The sequence below is a fragment of the Cololabis saira genome, chromosome 16, assembly GCF_033807715.1.
Source record: "Cololabis saira isolate AMF1-May2022 chromosome 16, fColSai1.1, whole genome shotgun sequence".
Classification (NCBI taxonomy): domain Eukaryota; kingdom Metazoa; phylum Chordata; class Actinopteri; order Beloniformes; family Belonidae; genus Cololabis; species Cololabis saira.
The window spans coordinates 1765714-1784645 of record NC_084602.1 but is presented as its reverse complement, the minus strand read 5'-3'; the positions used below and the strand labels follow the sequence as shown (position 1 = coordinate 1784645).

At 41.8% G+C, this 18932-nt stretch overlaps 1 protein-coding gene across 1 annotated transcript; it reads right to left on the bottom strand.

Annotated features, from left to right (window-relative positions):
• Window positions 1-153: 153 nt before the first annotated feature.
• eapp (e2f-associated phosphoprotein) lies at window positions 154-12761 on the bottom strand. The gene is made up of 6 exons (XM_061743432.1): window positions 12594-12761; window positions 9802-9980; window positions 9613-9726; window positions 7711-7837; window positions 7504-7632; window positions 154-841 (listed from the first exon to the last, which is right to left on the bottom strand). The coding sequence occupies exons 1-6, from the start codon at window positions 12671-12673 to the stop codon at window positions 553-555; spliced, it is 918 nt and encodes a 305-aa protein (XP_061599416.1). The 5' UTR covers window positions 12674-12761; the 3' UTR covers window positions 154-552.
• Window positions 12762-18932: the final 6171 nt, after the last annotated feature.

Genomic DNA, 18932 nt, shown 5'->3' with positions numbered 1-18932 from the left:
GGAGTTTTATAGGTGTGTATTTTAAAGGGAAATGGTTCTGGCGGATGGTTAAGTGCAGATATAAAGCCACCTGGGATGTGAGTGTGGGAGAGATGCTGGTGTGAAGGCATGTGCAATAAAGACAAACATTTAGTTGATGTTCAAGTCATTCTTTCCTGCACTCCATCTGCTGACAAGTACTTCTTTAAACATTCAGAAAATAATTAGCCACATTTTTGTATCCAAGTATCACTGAGACACTAGAATGCACCGTTTAATGTGAGCACAATCAAATGTAAAACTTTGTACACATACAGTATATATTTACATGAGTTTGATATGAACTGCTGATCAAGTGAATGGGTCGTCTGATTCTCAGCCAGGATGGTGAGGAAAGGAACACTGATGAGTTCACGTGACGAGCTCTGACACGTCTCTGGTTTGGTCTTGGTTGGTATGGAAACAGTTCTGGAGTTTCAAAAAACACAGCTAAAATAGTTGAGGGATGCCGTGAGACGGGGAGTCACGGGCAAACTCTTAATGGCAAAAAGGGGAGAAAAAACCTCCTGGAGCTCAGCAGTGGCTGGACAAAATGTTGAAGAAGTGATAGACCTCGTCTCTATCGAACACGGCCACCTCTGTGCAGCACTCGGAACACTGGACGGGGTGGTAAACCTCGTCAGCATCAACCCCCGCGGGCAGCCGGCGGGACGCCTCGTCCTCCTCCGCTTCTGTCCTCCGTCCTCTCCTCCTCTTCCTCCGTTTCCCGTCCGGCTGGTTTTTGTAGCGCAACACTTCGTCTTTCTTCACCGTGCAGTTCATCACAAACATGGCTCGGTACTGGGTGCGGTACTTCTCATGCCTGATGGACAAGGAAAGGGAATGTGACTTAAAATTAACCAAACACACTTTTTAATAGAGGTTGACAGAAAGAGTTTCTCTTTTTAATTGATTCTTTAATTGATAATCAGGTTATTAAGAAATTGACATCTCTTCAGAGGTGGAAAAAGTACAAAAATATTGTACTTAAGTAAAAGTACAAATTTTCTGCTTGAAAATTACTTAAGTAAAAAGTACCCATTAAGAACATTACTTAAGTAAAAGTATAAAAGTACCTCAACTTAAATATAATAAAGTACCAAAAGTACATGGTGTAAAATGTACTTAAGTACAAAAGTAAAAAATTATTTTCAAAAGGATTGCAAAGAAATGAAGAATCCAAGAATTTGCTTTACATCTCTAAAACTCTAAATAATGGTGATATTATTCTGACCCTTTTAGCGTTTGTTTCTATTACCCCATTTTAATTTGTCCCTTTGCTCATCACTGCTGCTGTACCCCAGTGGCCCCGCTGACAGGTCCACCCCCAGCCTGTAGTATGCAGTGACAACATTAAGCAACCCCAGCTGATAAAGGATGAGACTTTTGAACTTTTAAATGCCAAAACCACCTTAGAAGGGGTGGAATCAAAGAATGGTGCTCATGGACACGCGTCGGCTGCCGCTCAAGGCTGATTTATGGTTCCGCGTTACACCAACGCAGGGCCCGTACCCTACGGCGAGGCTCTGCGTCGATTTAACGCGGAACCATAATTCAGGCTTCAGTCCTCATCGGTACTCGACGCGACGGCGGTTCCTCCGGCCTTCCGGCCCGCCTCTGCGGCGCAACTCTCCCGGGAGCTGCGGCTCCTTCTCGGTATATCCACGCGCCCCCCTTCCTTCCCGTCCGCCTTATGGTTCCGCGTTAAATCGACGCACGGCGTAGAGTGTGCGTCGCCGCGTACCCTACGCTGAGCTCTGCGCCGGTGTAACGCGGAACCATAAATCAGCCCCCGATGTGCTGTTCTTTAATTTGTAGCGAGTAACGACGTGTCCAATTTTAAATATATCGGATTAAAAGTACGATTTTTTCCTTGAAAATGTAACGAAGTAAAAGTGAAAGTACAGAAAAATTAAAGTATCAGTAAAAGTACAAATTCTCAAAAATCTTACTTAATTACAATAACGAAGTACTTGTACTTCGTTACTTTACACCACTGCATCTCTTGTTGAATATTCATTTAGTTTAAACATATTATATAGTTGTGTTTAATGTGTATTTGAGTCTATGTCAAGTGGTATTGGAGACTCCACGTACTTCAATGGTATTTCATTTCAAATCCACATGCAAATAACTTTAGTCTTGTCCAGCGAACCAACTGCATCTTTTTGAAAGTGAACTTGCCGTTCAAAAGTCCCTTTTCATTCTCCATCTTTCCTCGCTTTTAAAAAAAGTTGTTTTTTTTTACCCTGCGCTTTAATCGTGCGTTAAAAAAAATTGTCGCCGTTAAGAGGGCGTTAAGTTAATGCGTTAAATTTGACAGCCCTAATATATATATATATATATATATCCTACATACATATATACCGTTCAGTTCTCCCTCCACGGTTCTATACGCCCTTGTGTGCCGCGGATTTTCGGTTTTGCCATTAATTTTGTATTAATGCTTTACAATCCGCGTGTTTGTGCCTGCTGCAGAAAAGCTCCGCGAGTCACTGTTGTAGCTCCGCCCACTCCCCATTGTAGCTCCGCCCACTCCCCCATCATCACTGTTGTAGCTCCGCCCACTCCCCCTCATCACTGTTGTAGCTCCGCCCACTCCCCATATCACTGCTGTAGCTCCGCCCACTCCCCATATCACTGCTGTAGCTCCGCCCACTCCCCATATCACTGCTGTAGCTCCGCCCACTCCCCATATCACTGCTGTAGCTCCGCCCACTCCCCCTCATCACTGTTGTAGCCCCGCCCACTCCCCATCATCACTGTTGTAGCCCCGCCCACTCCCTCGTAGCTCCGCCCACTCCCCCTCATCACTGTTGTAGCTCCGCCCACTCCCCCTCGTATCTCCGCCCACTCCCCATCATCACTGTTGTAGCTCCGCCCACTCCCCCTCGTAGCTCCGCCCACTTCCCCTTCATCACTGTTGTAGCTCCGCCCACTCCCCCTCATCACTGTTGTAGCTCCGCCCACTCCCCCTCATCACTGTTGTAGCTCCGCCCACTCCCCCCGTAGCTCCGCCCACTCCCCCTCATCACTGTTGTAGCTCCGCCCACTCCCCTTCATCACTGTTGTAGCTCCGCCCACTCCCCCTCACACAGAGCAGAGCTCGTGCTCACCATGAGCGCGATCGGGACAGTTAAGATAAAAAGTTTGAAGAAGCGCCGGCTTCATTCAAATCTCCGGTGGCATCATTCCGGTTTTGCTGTTGATTACAGCGACGATGGCGTGAAAATAGTTACAGAGCTTTTCCTGTCTGTAATGATTGTTTGAGAGCGGCTAGTGGAAGATCAGAGTCTCCTCCTGGTCAGTGAAACGTTACACTGACCGGCAGAGACGGCTCTGATCTTCCACTAGCCGCTTTATTTACAGGAAGGAAATCAACAGCTTTACAGTCTTAAACAAAGGCAGACTCCAACTCTAACGTCTCGGGCAAACTCCCCAACAACTAAATTATAACACCTGAAGAACTCGGGGTTCATATATATATATATATATATATATATATATATATATATATATATATATATATATTAGGGGTGTAACGGTTTTTGTATTCGTCCCGTCACGGTACGGGCGTCACGGTTCGGTGCACGCAGTCATACGGCGAATACGTCTGACTGAGTTAAAAAAAAAAAAAAAAAAAAACAATGTCTGAGTCAGTCCCCAGGTGGCGGTAATGCGCCTAAAAGCTGCCAGCAACCGCCATTACGGAAAAAGAAGAAGACGAAGAAGAAGAAGAAGATGCAACACGCAACAAACTGAAAAAGAACGTTAGAAGAAGAAGAAAGCGTCATGGCAAGTTTAGAAAGAGAGCTAGAGGAGCAAATATTTTAAGTTGGACAATACGTTAGGACTTCCATTGATAACTAATGCCTGCTTCGTGCAAGTCAGCGGTGTGGGAAAACTTTGGGTTCCCAGTGGACTATAACGGTGATGGAATGCGAGTGGTGGACCGGACAAATACTGTGTGTCGGCGTTGTTTCACATCTGTGCGCTACGTCGCTGGAAACACACCCTGGGCATCACCCCGATATGCCCATCACCGGAGGTAGGAAAAAAAAAACAAGTTCCCAACAACTTATTCCCGCTGCTTTTAAGCAGCGTCTAGATATGAAAGCAGACAGGGCCAAAGACATTACCGACGCAATTGGCGTGTACATTTCAACATCTATGTGCCCATACGCAGTAGTAGAGGAGCCCGGGTTCAAGAATTTATTACAAGTGCTCGAGCCTCGTTACAAAGTCCCATCCCGTGCTCACATAAGCCAGTCCGTGGTCCCTGCCATTTACAGACGTAGACGAGCAGTGGTGGAGCATGAGCTGTCTGCTGTACAAGCTGTTGCACTAACAACGGATGGATGGACCTCCCGTTCCACTGAAAGCTACCTCACTGTGACAGCCCACTTCATTAACTTTGAGTGGGAAATTAAAAATCCAGTTCTACTAACGCGCCCTGTGTATGAACAGCACACTAGCGCTCACCTAGCTGGGAAGCTACAAGAGGCAGTAACAGAGTGGAAACTTGAAAAGCCCAAAACCATTGCAGTGACCACAGACAATGCAAGAAACATGGTTAATGCAGTCAAAGAAGTAGAACTGGGTCCACAAATTGGATGCTTTGCCCACACTTTAAACTTAGCATCACAGAAAGCTATGGCAGTCAACCAGGTATCTCGACTCTTGGGGAAAATCCGAAGAGCAGTTTCTTTTTTCCACCGGAGCACAACGGCTGCACACATTTTGGAGCAGAAGCAGGAGATGCTGCACTTGCCAAAACATCGTCTCATCCATGATGTTCCCACACGCTGGAACTCCAGCTATGAGATGTTTGAGCGGTATCTTGAACAGCAAACGGCTGTTTATTCAGCACTAACAGAGAGGGCCCTCAAGAACAAGGATATTGCCGACCTTACTGATGCGGAGGTGACCGTTGCAGAGAGTGTGATTGAGGTTATGAAGCCTCTGAAGACAATCACCACAATATTGAGCACTGGAACAGCACCATCAGTTTCTATGATCTTACCACTGAAAACAATGATCTTGAAATCTATGGAACAAATTGATGACGACACTCCCACTGTCAGGGAAATAAAGCATGCCATCAGAGAAAATCTACAAAACCGGTACACCGACCCTGGGCTTCAGGACTTCCTTCAGAAGTGCACTGCTTTGGATCCAAGGTTCAAGACACTTCCACACATGGAACCTGACTGTCATCGGATAATCTATGAGAATCTCATCATCCCAGAAGTCCTGAGCAGAGCTGAACAAGTATGTATTCATTTTATACTAAGGTTGATGTTTCCATATTTTTAAAATACCTTCTCTCGTGTCTTAACTGAACACATTACTGTTGCAACAGTCATTGAACTCACTATTAATTATTAATTGTTTTTGTCATTTAATACTGCAGGGTGAGAACACAGAGACTACAGAGACTACAGAGGCCAGTCCACCGACTTCATCACAGGCCACTTCATTTCCAGTGACGGCACAGTCTGAGGCAGCTTCTTCCCCTCCTCCAAAGAGGTCAGCCATGGCTGAACTTTTTAGCCCACTCTTTAAAACTGAGCAGAGTAACCAGCCTGATCAGAGGCAGCAGTTGAAGGAGGAAGTGTATGCCTACATGGCAAAGGACTGCATTTCTATTGATTCCAGCCCGCTCTCCTGGTGGAAGGCTCATGAGTCTCTTTATCCTAACCTAGCCATGTTGGCAAAGAGTTCCCTGGCTGTACCTGCCACCTCAGTCCCCAGCGAGAGGGTTTTCTCCACGGCAGGGGATACAGTTACTGCCAGCAGATCTGCCCTCACTACAGACAATGTAGACAAACTCATTTTTTTGAAGAAAAACTTGAAAATATAATGAAGCTTTAGTACCTTTTCAAGAGGTGCATAATGACCTTACTCACAAGTTAATAATCACAAATGTGATGCATTGCTCCTGAAGGCACAAATGTTATTTTGTCTTATATTTTGAAGTGTATTTATTTTGTATCTTCTCATCAGGAGTTGTTTTTCAGTTCTGTATTGCCTTTTATTTTGCATCAGCCGTAGACTGAAGTGATTGAATCACTCTATTTATTTTGTAGTATTTCAAGAGATGCTTTTCAGTTTAGGAACTATTTGCACTATTATTTATGTGAGAGTATGTTCTCTGTTTACAGTTAAACATTTTATTTTCTTATTTTTATAATAAAGTTAGCAAAGTTGCCAGTTGGCAAGTGCTACTGTACTGGACTTTTGAAATAAAAAACACTAATGCACAAGTTAAATGTTTTATTCTATTTATTTTACACTTTAATAAGAGATGCTTTTTAGTTTTGTAGCCAATTGAACAAACTTTAACTTTCAAATGCTATGATCAAAATAATGGAAGATAAAGCTAGTCTAATACATTTGGGACTTTTTGTATTTTTTTTTTTTTTCACGTTGTACCGAACCCGTACCGAACCGTGACCCATAAACCGAGGTACGTACCGAACCGTGAATTGTGTGTACCGTTACACCCCTAATATATATATATATATATATATATATATATACACACACATACACACATACACACATACATACATACATACATACATACATACATACATACATACATACATACATACATACATACATACATACATACATACATACATACATACATACATACATACATACATACATACATACATACATACATACATACATACATACATACATACATACATACATACATACATACATACATACATACATACATACATACATACATACATACATACATACATACATACATACATACATACATACATACATACATACATACATACATACATACACAGTTTGGGACTTTTCATTTATTTATTTACTTTTATTTATTTATTTAATTTTAGTTGTTAAATTTCTGGAAAAGAAAAAAGTCAAACCATGCATGAGAGAAACTATTCAGTTTGTGGCAAAATATTTGTACTTGTATGAAACTGAAGATCATAATGCAAACCTGACATTTACTTTTAGTTCAGTTTGTGGAAAATGGTTGGCCTGGCTTTCTCTTTAAAACTTAAACAGTTATAAAGCATTACAAACTGGAACAATAGGGCAAATGCACAGTATTGTTTTGTATTTTGTGTCTTTCAAATAAAAGACATTTTTTCCACTCATATGTTCCTCATTCAAGGTTGTTAAAAAAATACTGTTATAATATCGTATCGTATCGTTATCGTGACCTCAGTATCATGTATCGTATCGTGAGATTAGTGTATCGTTACACCCCTAATTTATTTATTTATATATATATATATATATATATATATATATATATATATGTATGTAAGACTGAATTCTGATAGACTTTTATGTCTTTCAATATCCGATGAGTTAGCGTTCAGTGTATTAGTAATGTTGCACTTGCATGTGACTGACTGCAACACGTGGCCTCAGGGAATTTCAGACTAATTCACAAGTAAACGGCACAGAAATTAAAGTGTAAGTCACCTCTGACAGTCCAGGCAGAGCGTGGTCATGCAGGCAGGACAGTTCAGAATGGCGTCACTGTTTCGTAAAGTCTGAGGCTCAAAAGGTTGTGAGTGGAGTCCTGCAGCTGGACGCTGTTTCCCCATCCGTCTGCAAGAGAAGACAACAGTCTGGTGAACCGTCGGGGGGAAAATAAACCTTGATAATCCCATGAGAGTGTCCGTGCACCTCCTGGCGTCCACCCAGGCCTGGTCTCTGCTGTCCTTGTCCGGGTCGTAGAACAGCTCGTCGTTGGTGAGGACCACGCGCTGGCTCTGTCTCCGTCTCTGTCTCCGGCCCGTGGAGCTGCCTGCACCTGCAGCACATCAGTAAAACATTAGAACAATCAAACATCTCACTAATGTACAACTACAACATTTTTATCAATGGCCTTTTCGTTTGATCACAGTCAAAATTAGGTGTTGTTGGGATATACAGGACTGTCTCAGAAAATTAGAATATTGTGATTTTCTGTAATGCAATTAGAAAAACAAAAATGTCATACATTCTGGATTCATTACAAATCAACTGAAATATTGCAAGCCTTTTATTATTTTAATATTGCTGATCATGGCTTACAGCTTAAGAAAACTCAAATATCCTATCTCAAAAAATTAGAATATTCTGGGAATCTTAATCTTAAACTGTAAACCATATTCAGCAATATTAAAATAATAAAAGGCTTGCAATATTTCAGTTGATTTGTAATGAATCCAGAATGTTTTTTTTTTTTTTTTTTTTTTTTTTAAAATTGCATTACAGAAAATAAAGAACTTTATCACAATATTCTAATTTTCTGAGACAGTCCTGTCTCAGAAAAGGGCCCTCAAGAACCAATATTCCAAACACAGTTTATGACTTACATACGAAAAGACAAAATATTAGCATTCAGCCATATATATTTTAGCCTTTGCAGGAGTTAAGAGAAGTAAAACATAGATAGATAGATTGAGCAGGGCCAAACATCATGTGTGATTTGTGACCTGCTCACACTCTTCCAGAAGCAAAGCCTGTATCATGTGGAGGAATCACACAGGCTTATGCAGGTTAACCCTCAATCACTTGGAGCAGTTCCCTTATCTCTGGAAAACAGCCATGAAGGGGAGACGGCCCAGACTGGTTACTTGAGTACAAGGCCATGGCCACAATGTTTGGGGTAAAAGATGAGGAAGAGCCGCGTGATCAGGACCGATCAAGCTCCAACGAAGGGACGGCTGAGTCTAAACCTCGGTTCCTCCATCGGTTTAAACCAGGGAACAACAGAGCAGGTCCCGCTGGGAATTCAGATTTTCCCCCCCTTTTTTTTATGTGTCACATATTAAGCCTGGCTTCTACTAACTTTTGAATGTGTTTTGTTCTGCTTCTATCACCCTATTAACCAGTTCCTGACTGGGTTATTAGCTACACGGGTTTGCGGTGGATGAAACTTTGTCCTCGTCAGACGTGGAAGGAGTAACGTTAGGCCGAGCTGGAACGTTACAATCTCCAGCTTTAAGCTTCGTTATTGTCATTAATTTATTCATCAGGTCTAACTAGCGTTAAATAGGAAATAGACAAGTCCCTTTAGCAACTAATTTTCTTTTCTTAAACAGCTAGCTAGCTCGTTTTTCCGCTCTAAAGTTGACATTAGTCACATGACTCACGTCATGGGAATCATTTATGTAGTTGGAGACTAAATAGTTATTGTCAAAGTAGATCATTATCACCTGTTAATGGAGTTTTCTCAATCATATATATATATATATATATATATATATATATATATATACATACATATACATACTTTTTTTCCCTTTTTTTTTCTTTCAACTCTCACAATTTCTTTTGAAGTTGGAGGACCCCCTGCAGTCCCTCCGTGGCCGCCCCAGGGGTCGCGAACCCCCGGTTGAAGACCCCCTATTTAGCCTATTATATTTTAATCTTTATCTAAATATCTGCATTTTTGTCAGTAGAAATCTATGATGCAAATTCTTGATGATTCTTGACGTGGGCTTTTCTAGGACGAAGTGGTTCGTCTTTATTTCCAACTAAGAGTCTTCTTTCTCCCATGGACGAGCATGCAGGTTTAAAACACCAAAAACTGGTTCTTACTTGGTGTGTCTTCTGACTCTGAATCAGAGTCAAAGTAAACCTCGTCGTACATCTGAGGCGTAGGAAGAGCAGAACTCCCGTCAACACCGCCCCCACCACCACCTCCATCAGCTCCTGCACAACCATCCAACAATCTGTTAGGACTTAACACACATGTTGAACTTAATGCCCATTGTGAGTGAGTGTTACCGGATCCTGGACACCAGGCTCCCTCCATGGTCCTGATAGTGGAGCTGAGCTCCGTAGCCATCTCTTTCTCAAACTCATCCTCGCTGGAGGACTCGCTCTCCCCGGTCAGATACTCCCGGATCAGCTTCTTCCTCTGGTCCGGAGTCCCGTTCAGCAGCACGTCCAGCTCGTCCTCAGAGCTGCAAACAATCAACAAATACGCCCTTTATTCTTCAGGTGAACGTTGGCTCAAGAGGCAAAAGAAATATCATGTTAACAAGTTCATTTTGTATAAATATTGGCCTTTTTTGGGAAGAAAAGAATTCCAAATAAAATCTTTGGACATTTTCACATGTTATACATAAAACTCTTCATACGATTTAAACTTATGTAGGTACCACCACTGTGATATATTACATAAGCACAAACTTTTGAACATTTTAGAATATTTTCAAATCTATGTACAGTTTACAAAACCCTAGCCGGCTTGTTCCCACCTGTTTGAGGGGGTTTGTGTGTTCCCGTGGCTCTGGAAGGTTTACTAGAACAGCTCTGTCCACAGCTGACCTGCAGCCTCTCTGTTAAAGCCGTCACACAACGGAACACAATCCCAGACAACAGCAACACCTGGGACCTGCTTGGTGCCTTTAAAGCTAATATAAAAAACATTTAAAAACTCTCACAACAATGCACCCGCTAACTTGCTAGTGAACAACATTACTTTTTCCTCCAGTCACTTTCACCCCCCCATGCGGCTGAGAAGGTGTGTGTGTGTGTGTGTGTGTGTGTGTGTGTGGGGGGGCACTGCCTGTCTGTTCTATTGCTACAGTATATGTTACATATCGTTGAATAATGTTTGATGTTTCCTATCTGTGCTGTATTTATTTTTACCAAGGGACTGCAGTTGCAAATTAGCCTAAAGCTAACTCTGGTGCAATGCATCAAATGTTTACATTTATGTTTTTTATTGCACATGGTCCCTCTCAAATAAAATGTTAAAAAAAAAAAAAAAAAAACATGATTGAATGATCTCCTCCTGTCTCTCCACTCTCTGCCACATCCCAGATGCAGCAGCGTTGACGTGTGACTCAGCGCTCAGTGAGGCGTCTGCGTGTTTACATCTATGGGCTATACGCTACACACACTGCCTCCCAAATCCCACACTTCCACCCTAATGAGTAGCAAAAACAGTATGTGAGATTTTTTAGTGCGTCCGAAACATTAGAACGTACTCAATAGTATGTGCTATCCATACTCATTCTGGAGAAATTTATTAGTATGGATTGATGGACACTAGCTGAGCAGAAACTTCCCACAATGCAATGCAGCGGTGTTTGGTTGCTAAGTGCTGCACAGATACGTACATGTCATAAGTATAATATTATTATTATATTATATTAATATTATAATATTAGTATATAATAATAATATATCTTAATAATAATAATGACTTGGATTTATATAGCACCCTTCTAGGCACCCAGAGCTTTACAGAGATCATTATTCATTCATACACATTCTCCCCGGTGGTGGTAGCTACGTTTTTACACGGCCCCTCCGACCACCACCAACATTCATACACATTCAAACACATTCACACGGGGCAAGGTGGGTAAGGTGTCTTGCCCAAGGACACTACGACAGCAAACTGGGACAGAGCAGGGTTTGAACTGCCGACCATCCGATCATTGGACGACCCGCTCTTCCACCTGAGCTACTGCCGCCCCATATAAATGTGGCGTGAGCCAGTTTATGGTGTGAGTTAGAGCAGCACTCCCACCTGAGCAGCAGGGGGCGCACCATGTGTGTGAGTTCCGTTGATTGACAGCCTTCAATAAAGCAGATGTTAACTAGAAAGAAGACTCGCATCTTTCTCGTCGGCTCAAACAGTTTAAACCAATATAAACACATCACAATAATGTCATCTTGTTTGGGCCAGGATAAACGGGAAAGAGCGGAGTGGTGCTGCTACTGCTGCTGTTACAGGAGTTGTTACCATGGTAACTCCCAACGGCAGGAAGTGCCGTGTGGCTCTGAGTAGTACGTCCCAATTAATGCATACTACTGATATTTACTCAAAAGTCTGCCGAACTTAAGTATAATTTTTGAGTATACTGTTTAGTAAGGCATTTCGGACGCACCGACAGTTTATGAGCTCTCTTCCATGTTGGACTGGACAAGCCTGAATCACGTGACCGGAAACGGCGTAGTCGGTAGGCGTGTTTAGGGCAACACGCATGCGCAGAGGGATATTAACAGGAGCGAAAACAACAAAATGACATCGGTTACATCATAGATATATATAAAGCCTTTATCTATATCTATGGGTTACATGTTTAACCTGAATATCACAACACACCACTGGGAGCGAAGCGGCTCACACGCAGTTTGAGCCACTTTTCACTTTTCCCCCCAGTCTGCTGATGTCCAGCATCCTTACTGCAGATAAATAAATGTGTCCGGCTTCCTGCTAAACCTCCCTCCAACGTTTGGTGAAAAGTTGCGCTGTATATTCTTAATTTATAATAAATTATAATATACATTAAATGCACAGTTATCTGAAAAGTACTATTAAAGTGTAATGTCACATCCGTCTATTATATTGGGTTATATTCTCGGGACTTCTGTAAGCATGGAACTATATAACACAACACAATCCAACCGATGTGGTTCTATGAAAGCAGCATAGTTGTGATAAAAACCTAACCAGTACATTAAACGCCGTTTTTATCGGAATAACTTGGCTGTTGGTAAAACAGCCTGGTTTAACACGTTGCGGTGGTGCTGGTGTGTTTATTAGAGGTTTTCTTCACCTGCTCGCAGCTCGCTCCTCGTCGCTCAGCTCCTCCAGCTCATAGGGGTCACACCCCTGAGTGCCTCCAAGTCTGCTCATTCTGATGTTTCAATAGAAAAGTTAGAGATATTAACATCCAACCTAAAGACATGAGTCGAGAGCTGCTGCTGCTTCTTCTTCTTCTTTTTCATTGGCGGCGACAAGTAGAGCGATGCTGCTCATTACCGCCACCTATGGGTAGCAATTGTGTATCAGGAAAAAGAGTTTCTGCCCTGCAACTAGTTTGGCTTCTTTGTACGACAGAGTATTAGGGCCAGACTAAGACAAAAAAAATAGTTGGAAATTACGACAATAAAGTCATAATATTATGAGAATAATGTCGTAAAATTACGAAAATAAAGTCATAATGTTGCGAGAATAAAGTCGTAATAGAATAAAGTCGTAATATTATGAGAATAAAGTCGTAATATTATGAGAATAAACTCGTAACATTACGAGAATAAAGTCGTAATATTACGGGAATAAAGTCGTAACATTACGGGAATAAAGTCGGAATTTATGAGAATAAAGTCGTAACATTACGAGAATAAAGTCGTAACATTACGAGAATAAAGTCGTAACATTACGGGAATAAAGTCGTAATTTATGAGAATAAAGTCATCATAATATTATGAGAATAAAGTCATAATTTATTAGAAATAAAGTCGTAATATTATGAGAATACAGTCGTAATATTATGAGAATATAATTTATGAGAACTCTAACAGGAAGAGCATCTTCTCCCTGTGTTAAAATGAGGAATATTGAGCATCTTATGAAGTTATATTTATATATTTATAATATATTTAATATTACAACTTTATTCTCGTAATATTACAACTTTATTCTCAAAATATTACGACTTTATTCTCAAAATATTACGACTTTATTCTCGTAATTTTAAGACTTTATTCTCATATTATTATGACTTTATTCTCGTAATTTCCATTTATTTTTTGTCTTAGTTTGGCCCTAATACTCCGTCGTATCTTTGCCTAAAGTTAAAGAAGTACATTTTAAAATTATGAATAAGGTCTTTCCTGTGGCAGAATTTCTTAAAAAAAGATTTAATTTTGAGGTAGATCAATGTTCCTTCTGCAAACCCGGGGTGGTGCAGCTCTTATTTCTAGTAATGGCCGGTTTTATTAGACACTCCCCCTGTCAATGCAGGGTCCAGGCCAGGATGCAGAGCTGCAGTCTTAAGGCCCTGACACACCAAGCCGACGGTCGGCCGTCGGTGAGCGTCGGTGCGCGTCTGTCGGGTAGTTTTCCCGGTGTGTCCCGCACGTCGCCACAGGTCGGCCGCCCGTCGGGAGCTTTTCAGCCGATTCGACATGTCGAATCGGCGTCAGCCGTCGGTCAAACAGCTCACTCTGTGATTGGCTGTTCAGATCTGCGTCGATTTAACGCAGAACCATAAATCAGCTCCCGATCCGGCAGGCAGACAGAAATCCCGAAATTTTTGGAGCAAATCTCTTAGCAGGCGTAGCTACAACTGTTAGATTTCATCTATTAAACCAACATTTATCTTCCTGAATAATTTATTTCAGCCAGCGGTAATTCTCCACAGAGCTGCAGGTTTCTCCCCGGGACGACGGCAGGTTGACCTGGCGATCACGTCTGTACGTGAGCTGCTGCTGCTGCTGCTGCTGCGGCCCGGACCGGCGGCTCTTCTCCGAAAACTCACTCACTCACTCACTCATCTTCTCCCGCTTTTCCGTTCCCGGGTCGCGGGGGCAGCAGCCTCAGCAGGGATGCCCAGACTTCCCTCACCCCAGACACTTCCTCCAGCTCCTCCGGGGGGAGTCCGAGGCGTTCCCAGGCCAGCCGAGAGACATAGTCTCTCCAGCGTGTCCTGGGTCTTCCCCGGGGTCTCCTCCCGGTGGGACATGCCTGGAACACCTCCCTAGGGAGGCGTCCAGGAGGCATCCGGTACAGATGTCCGAAAACATCGCAGCAATATTGAAACGCAGACTGTGCAGAACGTACGTGCTAGTTGGCCGTTGGGTGTCGTCTTTGCGGTGTGTCTAATGCTTCTTTTTGAGCCCGACCCAGCCTGACACAGGCGACGCGAGGCGACACAGCAGTCGGCCGACAGCGGGCAACGTCGGGTTGGTGTGTCCTCGGCTTTACACACTTCTCTGCTGCTTCTCGAGGACCAACGCTTGCCAATAAAACTGTAGGATTAATGTTGTGATGGCGACTCTAAAACTATAGGATTGCATTATGTAATTGGCGACTCTAAAACTATAAGATTACATGATGTAACTGGTAACTCTAACCAGGTGCCTAGCAAAATAGAAGTGGTTGCAGTTCCCCGCCCTCCAAAAGTTCACCAGGTGCGGCGTTATAGAGGCGTTAACCAAAATAATCTTGTAAAAATTAAAACCAATGCACATTTGGTACCAATAAGAGACCGAAAAATTAGATGCGGACTACTAAATATACGATCGTTAAGCTCCAAGTCTCTGTTAGTAAACGATATAATTACAGAGAGCAGGAGTGATATTTTCTGCTTAACAGAAACATGGTTACAGGAGGAAGAGTATGTTAGTTTGAATGAATCAACTCCGCCCGGCTACTTTAATCATCACATTCCTAGAAACACGGGCCGAGGCGGAGGAGTCGCAGCAATTTATAACTCCAGTCTCCAGTCCAAACAAAAACTGAACCCAAGTGCAATTATAATACATTTGAAAGCCTCACGCTTAGTCAAAAATTTCCGAGCTGGAAATCAGAGAAGCCAGTTGTGTTAGTGGTAGTGTACCGGCCCCCTGCTGGTGCGTATCTAGAGTTTTTGTCTGAATTTTCAGATTTCTTTTCTGGATTATTGATCAGCACAGATAAATTCATCATAGTGGATGATTTTAATATTCATATGGATGTTGAAAGCGATAATCTTAAATTAGCTTTCAATTCTCTTCTAGAATCAATGGGTATCTCACAAAAAGTGGACGGGCCGACGCACTGTTTTAATCATACTCTCAATCTCGTTCTCACCTACGGTGTTGAAACTGATGGTCTGTTGGTGTCACCTGTAAACTCCCTTTTACCCGACCATTTAATAACGTTTGAATATAATATTGTTGCTCACAGATCCTGTAGATCAACTAACTTGTGATTGGTTGTCATTACTGTCATGTTTGATTTTACTGGTGAAGTTAGTTTCACAAATGAGATTTAATCAACTAAGTACACTTACAACTTACATGGTCTTTTGTGTTCTGCTGCAACGTTTACTGTTCTCTATTGTTTAAATTGTGTTTTTGTATTTTGATTGTTTGATTACGACCTTGAGTGCCATGAAAGGCGCCTAACAAATGAAATGTATTATAATAAACCATATTAATTTAAATGTGTTTCTTTTCCGATACGTAGACCCGGAGAACAACTAGACGACGTACCTGCCAAGAATCTGTCCTTTCTGTAAAATAAACCAGATCCTGCTTCCACTCAGCCACACTCAGTTTTGTCGCCTTCCTGTTTTGGCTACTTACTCCAGTTCTTCTTGTTATTTATTTATAATTAAAGGTATTCCCTGAGGTTTTTTTCAATAGGATCTTATCTGTTCCAGTCGTATAATTAACAATCATTTCAAGTGGATAATCAAACTATATATGTATAATTTAACAAGGGATGAGACAAAGCTTCAAAGTTGAAAGAGAAACAAGCCACATTTATTCATACAAAAAGACAAACTATACACACATTGATAAACATATATATACATGTATGTAAAAAATAAAAACAAACTATAAACAAATTATAAAAAACTATATAGAGGGTCTGCATTGACGTCACTTCCCCACTGGACCCCCCCTTACTCTCACTGAGTGGTAAAAACAGCTGCAACTAGTGGAGAAGACGGAATAACAGCTGATTATCGGCTTAAATTAAAGGCAGTTGGACTTGACAGTGACCCGTACAGTTACCCCAAGAACCAGTGGTCCATGGACATTAATATTTGGTACAGTTACCAAGAACCAGTGGTCCATGGACATTAATATTTGGTACAGTTACCCCAAGAACCAGTGGTCCATGGACATTAATATTTGGTGCAGTTACCAAGAACCAGTGGTTCATGGACATTAATATTTGGTACAGTTACCAAGAACCAGTGGTCCATGTACATTAATATTTGGTACAGTTACCAAGAACCAGTGGTCCATGGACATTAATATTTGGTGCAGTTACCAAGAACCAGTGGTTCATGGACATTAATATTTGGTACAGTTACCAAGAACCAGTGGTCCATGGACATTAATATTTGGTACAGTTACCAAGAACCAGTGGTCCATGGACATTAATATTTGGTACAGTTACCAAGAACCAGTGGTCCATGGACATTAATATTTGGTGCAGTTACCAAGAACCAGTGGTCCATGGACATTAATATTTGGTACAGTTACAAAGAACCAGTGGTCCATGGACATTAATATTTGGTACAGTTACCAAGAACCAGTGGTCCATGGACATTAATATTTGGTACAGTTACCAAGAACCAGTGGTCCATGGACATTAATATTTGGTACAGTTACCCCAAGAACCAGTGGTCCATGGACATTAATATTTGGTACAGTTACCAAGAACCAGTGGTCCATGGACATTAATATTTGGTACAGTTACCAAGAACCAGTGGTCCATGGACATTAATATTTGGCCACGAATCCAGTTTCCTGATATTTATATGTACTTAATTTCTACACCGGGGAAATACACGAAGCAAAGCTTGAAGATACAAAAGTCTTGACGCTTGGTCCGACTTCAAGGCAGGATTTGTTTTAGAAATTAAAGTGATGAGGACACCGAACTTTATGATTTGACCGTTTAACGTTAGCTACCCAAAAATCCAACATTACCTGATACAAAATGGGAACCACAAATCCACGTTTCGGTGTCTGGAATCCAGTTGTTTCTGTGAATTGCAGCGATCCATTTGTCTCTCTTAAGCTGATTTTTCAGCAGTTTGTAAAACGATAACTCTGATTTCTTGCTAAATCTATGAGTACAGTCGATCGCACAACAGCTCTTTCCCATTTTAGATGTTTTCTAGTTGCTCAAACTGAAAGTTTACGCTGACACTCAGTCTTTCTGACACTCAGTCTTTCTGACACTCAGTCTTTCTGACACTCAGTCTTTCTGACACTCAGTCTTTCTGACACTCAGTCTTTCTGACACTCAGTCTTTCTGACACTCAGTCTTTCTGACACTCAGTCTTTCTGTCACTCAGTCTTTCTGTCACTCAGTCTTTCTGACACTCAGTGGGCGTAATCTGCTGTGAAGTCTCATCTGTGACATCATGTCCATTCCCTCTATATCCAAGTGCAGTGCGTTGGAATGAGACATTTGAATTAAATTCATATCTCCTGTGGTTCACATTATTTTGTAATCAAATTTTGATTCGAGATAGACGGGTTCTATTTTTTTTGAATGATGGTGTTTCAGCACCGCATTCATTTGCAGAAACAAGTGGAAATTTGGAATAAAATAAAACAAATTACAATTAGAATCATTCACATATATAGATAAATACAACTGAAACAAGAAAAATATGGGGATGATGTAACAGAAGAATATAAACTCTGGGACAGGTTTCCAGGTGCAGGTGAGATTACCTGATAAGGTAGAATTACTGTAAATGGTTCTGGGTAATGCTAGAAAGGACTTTCTGAGTAGATCCTGTGGAGCGGGTCATAAAGGGAGGGGGCAGTAGTTGGCCCCAGTGTCTGTTATGTTGATGTATTTGTAGTTTGTTCTGGTCCTGTGCCAACGCTGACCGCCACAGATCTTCAAATACTGTCAAATGGATCTTTTCCACTAGTACCTGCTCAGGAGCCTCGTCTGGGCTCCTCTCGTCTGGCCCTCGGTTGTTTTTAGACACCCAGATGAGAAGTAGGAGGTTGGAGTGAAGCTGCTGTGACGTACTTGATTGCTCGCGGCTCCAGCTGAAAATTGGATGTGATGTTTCCCAGAAATGATAAACATTATCAGCTCATCAGAATGTTCACCAAATAATACAGGTGTTTGGTTTTGGGAGACATTCTTTTCCATTAAACACGTTCACGTCAGTCCCAAAGATGCTCGTACAATACCAGCTCCAGAACAGATGCGCATTTCTTTATAAATGTTTTCACCGGGTGGGTAACAATAGTGAATGATCTTAACTGGTGTCTCTTATTTTGTTAGTCCAGTGTTGCCATGGTAACATCCATGACCAGGTCCAGTGGTTTCAAAACTGTCACACCGAAAGAAATACAGGCTGGTAAAGATAAAGTTTCTTTCAGAGCGATGTTTCTGATGTTGGTGGACACTGTTGCTT

Coding starts and splice junctions, on each gene's coding strand:
- eapp (XM_061743432.1), bottom strand. CDS start 12,673: ATGAGCAGACTTGGAGGCACTCAGGGGTGTGACCCCTATGAGCTGGAG. Junction 7,838..9,612: donor AGAGTCAGAAGACACACCAA/GTAAGAACCAGT, acceptor GATGTGCTGCAG/GTGCAGGCAGCTCCACGGGC. Junction 7,633..7,710: donor GCCTGGGTGGACGCCAGGAG/GTGCACGGACAC, acceptor CTTCTCTTGCAG/ACGGATGGGGAAACAGCGTC.